This window comes from Palaemon carinicauda, chromosome 7 (genome assembly GCF_036898095.1).
Source record: "Palaemon carinicauda isolate YSFRI2023 chromosome 7, ASM3689809v2, whole genome shotgun sequence".
Classification (NCBI taxonomy): Eukaryota; Metazoa; Arthropoda; class Malacostraca; order Decapoda; family Palaemonidae; genus Palaemon; species Palaemon carinicauda.
The window spans coordinates 68,001,877-68,013,806 of NC_090731.1; the positions used below are offsets into that span (position 1 = coordinate 68,001,877).

General features: G+C 36.2%; 1 protein-coding gene across 1 annotated transcript in view; it reads right to left on the reverse strand.

Annotated features, from left to right (window-relative positions):
• Positions 1-11,715, reverse strand: part of LOC137644338 (uncharacterized protein in mobD 3'region-like) — a 48,190-nt gene extending 36,475 nt beyond the window's left edge. The window contains exon 1 of the mRNA XM_068377327.1: positions 11,031-11,715. Coding sequence (XP_068233428.1) covers positions 11,031-11,715 — 685 coding nt within the window. The remainder of the gene's footprint in view (positions 1-11,030) is intronic.
• Positions 11,716-11,930: the final 215 nt, after the last annotated feature.

Sequence of the window (11,930 nt, forward strand, 5' to 3'; positions counted from 1 at the left end):
TGTGGCATATAATCTATATCAGGCAAATATTGCTTGTAGGTTTGCTTCTGTGCTACTGATGGCTTATTCTCCTGTAATGAGTACAGTACCATGTTCGTTACCCGAGCTTTAAACAGTTTTTACTACAGGAAGTTTAAAAATTGAGTTTATTCTCTGTCATATCTCCTGAAGATTTTCCAAATCATTTGAGTCCAGCTTGGTAAGGTGACTCAATCTAGTTCTCTTCCCCCATTAAAATCTGGTTCCTAATTTCAGACAATCCCTTAATACAACAGATACAAAATCTATTTTCTTGAATTTAGCTCTACAGAACTGGACCCTTGGTATGATTTCTTGGGCATAGTCATCAGAAGTTTTCATTGCACGTTGAGGTAGAGAATTGACCATTGCAGAGTCATCTTTGATTATGGTGTAAACAGTTGGGCTGCCTGCTGGAATCTCCACTTGTTCTTTAAGTCACTTTGCTATTTACACCCTGTAGCCTATGCAGCTTCCTACTATTGCTTGATTGAAGTCTTTTAAGTCGAAATGTTTCTTTGAAATGGGAATTGTGAAAATTAGTAAAGGAGGTCAGTTTTAAAGGTTTTAAAGGTATAAAGGCCACTCGTGGATGACAGAGTCAAGGGAAAGGAAAATTGTCCTAGCAAGCATCTAGACACTGACCAAATGATCAGGGCGCAAGCCTCCTCTCCATCCAAGCTAGGACCAATGACTGTTGATGACTCATCAGGTAGACCTATAAGCTCCCCCGAATCCTCCATCCTTAGCGCACAAGGATGGCAAGGTTACAGACACTAAAGAAACTGATGATTTTAAACGGTACTCGAATCCCAGACCGTCGATCACCAGGCACGAACGTTTCCAATAGGCTGCCATCTTTATACCGATTAAGTGGAAGCTATCATTTCAAAAGATCTGAGAAAAATATCATGGTTATCAGTTATACAGGATCATGAATGAGGCGAGAATTTATGAACAAGATTGAAATATGTTATTCACTATTCTTTAATCAAAGCTGACCTTTCGTTGATATTCCAAAATGATCACTGACAATCTTTTTGTAATGGCTGTGATTTGTTCTCATTATTGATCTTTGAACATTTCCTGAAATGTCCAACCCATTACTTTGTAATAAAAATACCATTTCATAAAAGTGAAACTGGTCAAAGGAGACGTATCGCTGAGGGAATATAAATTGACACATAACCTACTGACTTTTTAAATTCTCAATTTTGAAATATGGAAGAGTTTTGAATTTCTAAACAGGAAATTATCTGTGAAACCTTCCTCACCAAAGTGTCTGTGAAAATGGAAACGGAATTTTCGTGAAAAGCTTTATAATTTAATTTTTCTTTGAAGTGAGGAGAAGTATCAGAGAAAATCCAGTAGAATTCTGTTTTTTTAAAACTTCCTTTGCAGCAAATATTTCATCAGAAGTTTCCACTGAAAGTGGGTAAATAATGAACAAGAAAAAAAAAATTTAAGTCTTTGCTTTTATGTCAAGGAAAATGAAAGCTACATCTATTGGTTTAAATGTTTAAAGGTCGCTCATGAATGGCAGAGGCAAGGGAGAGTGACATTGCCCTAGTGACTGACCATATATTATATGATCAGTGCCCAAGCCTTCTCTCCACACAAGCTAGGACCAGGGAAGGCCAGGCAGTGGCTGCTGATGACTCGGGAAATAGACCTATAGGCTCCCCAAACCTCCCAACCTTAGCTCACAAGCATGGTAAGATTGCAGATACTAATAGCACTAACGAGTCTTAGCGGGACTCGAGCCCCCGTCTGGCAAACACCAGACAGAGGAGTTACCAATCAGGTTACAACAAATCTGTCGATTTGAAGATAGTGAGATTATCAAAGTTGAAAGCAGAAAGTGAATGGTATGTACGATGCAGCGTGAAAGAATGTGATGAAAAGGAATAATGTAATAAAATTGATTATTAGAGAAAGGTGTATATTGAGGGATAGATAGCTTGAGTAAGGATGGACTGTCCTTTCTATTATCTTTTACAAAAATGGTCATAGTAATTAGAACAGAAATGAGATCAGTAAACGTTTTAGTAATACTTAACCTTACACTAACTTACCTTTATAAGAACTTATTATTTTTATTAACATTATTCACTATTCCTACTAACATTATCCGGCCTTTTCATCATTTATGGTCATCTTACCGTCTCCCTTGCCTAGCCCTTCTTATTTGTCGTGCAACAGCACATAAAACAATCTCTTTTCCCTTACTAAATATTTTCCCATCACTTACTATATGAATTTCATCTTATCCCACTCTCTGGTATTTCTGAAGTTCATTTACTATTTCCACCTTAGCCCACAAACGCTCCAATTTCTCATTATATGGTCCATTTATTCCCTTTTTATCCAACTCGTGTGTTTTATATCATTCACTGTTACAATTTTACACTTTCTCCCCAAGTCATATCAACCTTATTTTCTAATTCAACGAAACACTAATCACATTCATTTCCAGCCTCATAGTCAAGGAAACAAACCCAATTTCCATCCATTGTTTTGACATGGAGAATGATATTTTTTTTTTTCATAATATTATTATCCAGAATCAGTATTCTTAGAATTCACTGAATGCCCCCTTGACATCCTTCTTGGAAATATTTTCATTCAGTAAAAAGGCATTCAGAGGATATTGTTCTTCCAATAGGTAATTGTAGTATAGACTTAGAAAAAAGTTATGCATGCGATGTGTCATTCATAAAATTTCTATTTCCTATTTATAACTATCTTCATCATTGTCATAATCATCATCATCTGTATCATTGTGCAGGGCTTCATGGATTTTGTGTGCTTATTTCTACAGCAGTTATCTACACGACACTTACAGTATGAAGTACAGGACAGGGTTTTTACATGGCAACTGCATCTTTTGTTACTCTCATCCTCTCCTCAGATATTTTCCTCTGAGCTTGCCTCTCTAACCAAGCCCGCCCATGACTGGGTAGCTCTTGCCAATTTTTCGGAGGGATCAGGCGAGGTCCCAACGTGTCGCCTAAGGAGAACGCTCTAGCATTAATTCTAATCTCACAATCCTCAGTGGCCATATTTGTTTTGGCTAATTTTTCATGGCCGGATGCCTTTCCTGTCGCCAACCCTCCCCATTTGCCCAGGCTTGGGACTGGCAACAAGTTGAGGCTGGCTTTCCCCCCCCCCCCCCCCCCCTCAGTGGCTGGGTTGCTTCTTTGGCTTGAATAGGAGCAGGATAATTTATAGCTAAAAGAAATACTTTGCAGACCTGAGGGTGGTGCAATTGCTGATATGAAACAGAGACCTTCTTTAATCCTCACTTCATCTCAAGCCAAGAGATTTGCAAATTCCCTTACGGTTACTTAGGAGTCGAGAACCAAGTTTATTGCAATTCTCCTTTGCCAAAGGGGAATGAAACTCTGCCACATACAGAAAGTGCATGGGTTTCTAGCAAGTCTCATCACATCTTTCCCAGCTTCTCAGATGTTGCCATAATGACAATGATCATTGCCAAAGGGGAATGAAACTCTGCTACATACAGAAAGTGCATGGGTTTCTAGAAAGTCTCATCACATCTTTCCCAGCTTCTCAGATGTTGCCATAATGTCAATGATCATTGCCAAAGGGGAATGAAACTCTGCCACATACAGAGAGTGCACAGGTTTCTAGCAAGCCTAATCACATCTCTCCCAGCTTTTCAGATGTTGCCATAATTTCAATGATCATTCCATCATACTTTTTCATTATCACATGGTTAGATGATTTGTGGATCCTGTAGAAACATGGCAATATAGTAAAAATGTCTGTATAATCAGCTAGAGCCAGGATATGCCTTTTACTTTGATGTAGCCTAAAAATGTAGCTAATAATGGTCACATCTGCTTCTCCATGCAAATAAGGACCTCCTCGTATCAGACTGATTGACTGATGGCTATGTTTCATGTCACGTTTGAAATTGATCAGTGATTTCTTATCATGGTTATTTTTCATGATGGGCTCTCTTGCAGCCAGAACAGTGCCATGTTTTGAATTCATAGACATAGGGAGGCGGACAATATCTTTGGCTCCCCTTTGACATTAATGAGGCTTTTACTGAGTTCTGGTTATAACAGTCAAATATAATAACTGTTTTAGATCTGGCAAACAAATTGACAAATCTCCTGCCAAAGTTGAGCACTGCCCTATTTTGTGCCACAGAGTGTGATATATGGCTTCAGTCCCATGAATACACAGACTTGTAGAATGGTGGACTTCAATGAAAGCAGCTGAACTGTGTTGTAAAAAGAACTTTTGACCCTTTCCGTAGGTTTCCGTAATCATCAAATAGTGATGATATGGACAAAAGCTTACTCTTTAGAAGCTCCCTAAAAAGAATCTCTCTGTTCTGTGAGACGACAAGTAGACGGGCATACACCTTTTCCATGTCATAAACATTTATATCCCATATTTCACTCTCTTCTTCAATGACTCCATAGTGGCAAAATTTTTCCTCACCGGGTCATGAAATTCTTTCTGATGATTAGTCAAGTACTCTTCACTCTTTCTCTCTCCTATGGCAAGAGCCTCATCCATATTGACCTTAGTGTCAGCAATTCTACCATTGACAATGCTGTGACTGCATCACCGAACCGTATAAATAGAGACGGCCATGCTTACGGGTAACCACTTCTTACCCGAAGATGAGATGAGACACTAGCACTCTCTCACAATGTGTAGCAACCAAACTCGTTTATATTTTTTATTTGATAGGCCGTTTTTAACGTTCAGATCGTGTTTGTTGACAGTGGTACTGTCAGAAAACCTCCTGAAGAGAAAGGGACCATTACTTTTAGTAATTTTTTGTACAATCTTAGAATTTTTCTATACATTTTGCTATCCCACCTACCGGTGACCAACATACTACAGTTACTGGTGGTTTGTAGTACTGATTAGAGGACAAAATATCAGAGCGATTGAGAAGCTCAATTGCAAGATAAATGGCAATGAGTCAGACCTAATCTTCAACGAATCCTGTTATTATTATTATTATTATTATTATTATTATTATTATTATTATTATTATTATCATCATTATTATTATTATTAATTTATTGCAAAACTACCAATCCTCGTTGGTTGATGTTATGTGTTCATGTTTTATATTCAACCCATTTTCTCCAGATAAACAAACAGAAAATAGTTGTTTCGAAATCGAATTACCAGGCAAACATGCGTTGTTTACTTTTTTTTATCTTTTTAGTTGGGGAACCAAAAATCTTTGCAAAGTTCTCCCCTTTTGGTTTTACTTCTATATCCTATTTTACTCTCCATTTGTTTCTTTTCCAACTTCTTTATCCTTCCTGTCTATCTTTAGAACAATTAGGAACGTTTTCCACAACATTTATAGGAGCCCAGGAAACCAGGTTCAGCTTGTTTCGTACTCGGACGAGAGAGAGAGAGAGAGAGAGAGAGAGAGAGAGAGAGAGAGAGAGAGAGAGAGAGAGAGAGAGAGAGATAGTTTGTAATTTAGAGTTCTAGTAAAATGAAAGATATAATGAAAATCAACTCAAAAGTAAAGCTTTACCTTTTTAGAATTCATTTTTTCTAGCAAATTCTAATTTACCCTTTAATATGGTACTTCCATATCTCATGTATTATTATTATTATTATTACTAGCTAAGCTATAACCCTAGTTGGAAAAGTAGGACCCTATAAGCCCAGAGGCTCCAACAGGGAAAATAGCACAGTGAGGAAAAGAAAAAAGAAAAATATTATATCTTAAGAAGAGTAACAACATTGAAATAGATATCTCCTATAAAAACTATAAAAACTTTAACAAAACAAGAGGAAGAGAAATAAGATAGAATAGTATGCTCGAGTGTACCCTCAAGCAAGAGAACTCTAACCCAAGACAGTGGAAGACCATGGTACAGAGGCTAAGGCACTACCCAAGACTAGAGAACAAAGGTTTGATTTTGGAGTGTCCTTCTCCTAGAAGAGCTGCTTACTATTCGAAAAAAAACGATTTGAATCTTTTAACTACTATTCAACGATGAGATTTCTTAGTGATGAAAAGTGAGAGAATAGGAGAAATATAGTTAATTTTATCATCTAAAATAAAAGAGGAGAACCATTCCTAGCATTCAATTGCCACGGGGATTATAGTGTCAGGAAATTGCCATGAAATTGTAAGAGTAAAGCCAATGAAGAAAAAATTAATAGGAATTAGAAGATGGAAATTGATATCAAGCGAAATAGAACTCGATTAAAAGTAAAATAGAAATAGTAGGACGTTTGGCAGGCTTTTTGCATCCAGAAATAAAGGAACAAAAATGGATCTTCAAAGAAGGAAACGTTTTATATATAGAAGGGATATATCATACAATAAAACTAGAAATATTTAGTGTCATATCCAGGAATGTACCTTATTCTCTCTCTCTCTCTCTCTCTCTCCCTCTCTCTCTCTCTCTCTCTCTCTCTCCCTCTCTCTCTCTCTCTCTCTCTCTCTCTCTCTCTCTCTCTCTCTCTCTCTCTCTCTTAAATCGTTGTATGGAAAATAGTCATAAATACCTTTAACGAAAAGGAATTATTATTATTATTATTATTATTATTATTATTTTTATTATTATTCAAAGCCAAGCTACAACCCTAGTTGGAAAAGCAAAATGCTATAAGCCCAAGGGCTCCATCAAGGAAAAATAGTCCAGTGAGGAAAGGAAATAATGAAATAGATAAGCTACAAGAGAAGTAATAAATTGTGAAAATAAAAAATAAATTTAGACAGTAACATTAAATTAGATCTTTTATATATAAACTATGAAAACGTCTAAAAAAAGGGGGATTGGTATTATTTACTTTATGATACAATAGTTTTATGACAAAAAGGTAAAGAATATTCAGGCAGTGTCATTTGTAATTGAAAGGTCGAACATTTCAAAGCCCTCTTTATTCACGGTTCTTTATAGGCCGTCTGAACTTCCATTACTTCTGTAACTTCTTTGAATTCAATAAATATATACTGTTTTCTCATATTAAAAAGATCGGTCTTGAGAAAAATAGTTCAGCCAATGAGCAAGACAATGCGTCAGTGGAAAATTAGATGAGATTGATCTCGAGAACTCATTAATAATTTTTCACGTGAAGGGGTAGTGCTGTCAGAGCCCCTGTTGCTGTGCATTTTAGGCGAAACTTAAGGGCATTTGCAACGTTCCTTTGGCCATTAGCTGACCTTATTGTATATTTTTCTGCTTTACTTTCGTTCTCGCTTCGTTTTTTTCCTACTACTAAGATGCAGTTCATAGAGCAACTGATATGTTGCACAAAAGTGCTGAATAATCTCAAAGACCCAAGCACTGGGTTGAATAACCCAATTTCTAAGTTCCAAATCATTAGAAATTTTCTTCTTGAACTTCCTTATAAAGTAACTTTTAAATGTCAGATTTTGATTTATTATTACTGGGTCTTTTGGTCAGTCCTCATCATATCTTATCGCGCCAATGTCGAACTCATAGGAGGGCTTTGTTGTTTCCCCCCTCTGAGGTGGTGATCTGACCAATGAGGGCTCATTGGTCATCCTTATAGGATGTGTTTCATTGTTTGTAGTGTTGCCCCATATGACCGTTTAGTGTTGGTGGCTAGTCCCCATTTGTGGCAGTTATTTTTAGTTTTGCCCACTTTTACCCTTGCTATGTTTAGGGTTACCCAGTCCTCCCCTGCGAGGGTTGTTTTGCTGGGCAGACCTTCGATTGAGATGGACAGCACTTAATTGGATGGCCATCAGTCACTTTCCTGCCACTTCTCTAGCATGTGAGCAGCTTCCTGGATTGGTTCTAGTCCATCCACTGTTGCAGAACTTTTGCAGGATTTTAGTCTTCCACATGCTTCCTGATGATTGTGAAGTGGATACCTAGAGTCATTAATGTGTTCATTCTTTTCAGTTTTTGCTAGCATTTCTCGTCGGATATGGGCTGGTTGATACCGGTTACTTTATATAAAGATGATAGAGGTGTTGATTTTATTATGTCATTAATTATCTGTTAGGGTTCGTTTAGCCTACACTGGTGCAAAATAACTCCAAGGAAGAGTAAAAAAGGGCCAGGACTTTTTGTCTCAGAGTCTGAGTGTCGGTTCCTCAGCTAGTGATAGCGAGTTTGCTGATAAGGTTGTTCCTAGTTACCACTGTGTTTGCTCTTTAAAGGAGAACATTCTGTCATGGGTGGCCCTAAAATAGACAGGGTAAAGGTGATTTTTCCTTTAGTTTGTCACTCCATTTGATCTTTAGCATTCTGTTTACCTCGTGAATTTTAAGATGGAAGGCATACACCTGTGTTTTACTTGGATTGACATTAAGGTGCCACTTTGGGTAGTAGGTGGAGAGGGTAGTCAGGGTGCTTGATAGTCATTCTTCGATGGAGGTAAAGGAGTCAGATTGTATGGAAATGCACAATTCGTCTGCATATATGTACTCGCGGATGTTCAAGCGCTGCAGCTAGTCATTTAGAGGTAGTAGGTTAGTCAGGGCCCAGCCACCCGTTGAGATACTACCACTAGTGTGTTATGGCGTCTTTTGACGGGCCAGACAGCATTACATTGGATCCTTGTCTCTATTTACGGTTCAATTTTCCTTTGCTTACACATACACAGAATAGTCTGGCATATTCCTTACATATTCTCTTCTGTCCTCATACACCTGACAACACTGAGATTACTAAACAATTCTTCTTCATCCAAGGGGTTAACTACTGCACTGTAATTGTTCAGTGGCCACTTTCCCCTTTCTAAGGGTGGAAGAGACTCTAGCTATGGTAAGCAGCTCTTCTAGGAGAAGGACACTCCAAAATCAAAAAATTGTTCTCTAGTCTTGTGTAGTGTCATAGCCTCTGTACCATGGTTTTCCACGGTCTTGGGTTAGAGTTCTCTTGCTTAAGGGTACACTCGGGCACACTATTCGATCTTATTTTTCTTCCTCCTGTTTTATTGAAGTTTATATAGTTTATATAATACATATTTATTTTAATGTTGTTACTCTTCTTAAAATATTTTATTTTTCCTTGTTTCCTTTCCTCACTGGGCTATTTTCCCTGTTGGAGCCCCTGGGCTTATAGCATCTTGCTTTTCCAACCAAGTTTGTAGCTTAGCAAGTAATAATAACAATAATAATGATTTGTATACAGTAGATGTTATATAGAATCGGCTCAAGCGATGACCCAGGTACAAGGCTCTTGTTCTGTATCCTCCATCTGTTCTCTCTGAATAGTCTGGCATATTCCTTACAGTAGATGTTATAGTAGATGTTATATAGCATGTTTTATAACATCGGCTCAAGCGATGACCCATGTAGAAGGCTCTTTTTTCTATTTCCTCCATCTGTTCTCTCTGCCATCCATTTCTTGGAAGAATCACTGATTGGTAAGCAGTGAGGCAATGTCATGGACTAATCCGTATAATTTGACAGTTGGTTAGATACAGGCTAAGATTATTCGTTTGTGTAATAAGTACAAGATACATAGTAAGGATATTGGTCGATAGATTTATGGAGGAAGATGGGTCTTTTTCTGATTTCAGCAAGGCCACCATTCTCTCTTCTTCAAATCTTTGGGATTTGAGAGGTCGTTACACATAAAATCAATAGCAACAGGAGCCATGCATTTGTTTCGTTTTTTGAAATGTAAGATAATTTCTGCTATTATGCACTCAAGGCAGGCTGCCTTCCCAGAATTGAGATATTTCATGGTAGAATTTAGTTCTTCTAAGGTGAACAGTCGGAAGCTGTCACTTTTGTTCTAAGATAAGGTCAATGTCCTGTTTCATTTTCTTTATGTAACCCGGCTCTTTGTTTTGAGGCTTGCCGTTAAACAGCAGTTGATGCGTTGGGTGTTATGACAGATAATTTAGGTTGGGTCTTCTTTCCTGAGTTTAGTTTATGAATGATTACCAGGACTTTTTTGCTGTTATAGGTCATATGAATTGAAGGTATGACTTTGTGCAAGCGTTCTTACACATATATTTTTGCAATGATTAATTTGAAAAATTAGAGAGAGAGGTTTTTCCAGAACAATAAGGTAGAAAGTCAGAGATATAATTTAACTTCAAGAAATTGGAGAGATATTATTTTTCTTGAAGGTAGAGTTAGAAAGATAGAGAGGGAATCTCATTGCTTTTCTGGAATTACAAATTAGAAATCGAGACATAAAAGCAGTTTTTTCAGTAATAAAATTGAGAGAGAGAGAGAGAGAGAGAGAGAGAGAGAGAGAGAGAGAGAGAGAGAGAGAGAGAGAGAGAGAGAGAGAGAGAGATTGTGTGTGTGATTGTGTGTTTGTGTTTTGTAATAAGTCAGGAAGCTAAGGAAGATAAATTGCTTTTCTGCAATGGCAAGTCAAAAGTTAGAAACCTAGATATTATGTTTTTGAAAGAAAAAGTCAATCCGAAACTATTTCTTAAAGAAATAGCACTAGTTAAGTGAAAATACAATTTAGTTTGCTATATACTCCTTTATTAATTTATATTTTTTTTCTATACTTACACTAAGATACGAAAATTCTCTTCGAATTGAGAATATATATAGCTTCAGAGGTTGAGGGAATTGTAAAAAAAATTGTTTTCCATTTGCATATTTTATTATTCTATTTTAGTGAAACTAATTCAAAAGGTAAAATATTCTTTATTAATCTTTATATTGGACATGGTACTTTCTTGAATCTTAATGTTGGACATGGTACTTTCTTTAATATTTATGTTAGACATGATACTTTCATTAATCTTTATGTTGGGCATGGTACTTTCTTTAATCTTAATGTTGGACATGGTACTTTCTTTAATCTTTATGTTAAACATGGTAATTTCTTTAATATTTATGTTGGACATTGTACTTTCTTTAATCTTTATGTTGGACAAGGTACTTTCTTTAATCTTTATGTTGAACATGGTACTTTCTTTAATATTTATGTTGAACATGGTGCTTTCTTTAATCTTTATGTTGGACATGGTACTTTCTTTAATCCTAATGTTGGACATGGTACTTTATTTAATTTTTATTTTGAACATGGTACTTTCTTTAATCTTTATGTAGAACATGGTACTTTCTTTAATATTTATGTTGGACATGGTATTTTCTTTAATCTTCATGTTGGACACGTTACTTTCTTTAATCTTAATGTTGAACATGGTACTTTCTTTAATATTTATGCTGGACATGGAACTTTCTTTATTATTTATGTTGGACCTGGTACTTTTTTTAATCTTAATGTTGGACATGGTACTTTCTTTAATATTTATGTTGGACATGGTACTTTCTTTAATCTTTATGTTGGACTTGGTACTCTCTTTAATCTTTTTGTTGGACATGGTATTCTCTTTAATATTGAGGTTGGACATGGTATTTTCTTTAATCTTCATGTTGGACACGTTACTTTCTTTAATCTTAATGTTGAACATGGTACTTTCTTTAATATTTATGTTGGGCGTGGTACTTTCTTTGATATTTATACTGGACATGGTACTTTCTTTAATTTTTATGTTGAACAATGTACTCTCTTTAATCTTTATGTTGAACATGGTACTTTCTTTAATATTTTTGTTGGACATGGTATTTTCTTTAATCTTCATGTTGGACACGTTACTTTCTTTAATCTTAATGTTGAACTTGGTATTTTCTTTAATATTTATGCTGGACATGGTACTCTCTTTAATATTCATGTTGGACATGGTAGTTTCTTTATTAGTAATGTTGGACATGGTGCTATCTTTAATATTTATGTTGGACATGGTACTTTCTTTAATCTTTATGTCGGACATGGAACTTTCTTCAATCTTAATTTGGACATTGTACTTTCTTCAATCTTTATGTTGGACATGGTACTTTCTTTAATCTTTATGTTGGACATGGAACTTTCTTTGATATTTATGTTGGACATGGTACTTTCTTCAATCTTTATGTTGGACATGGTACT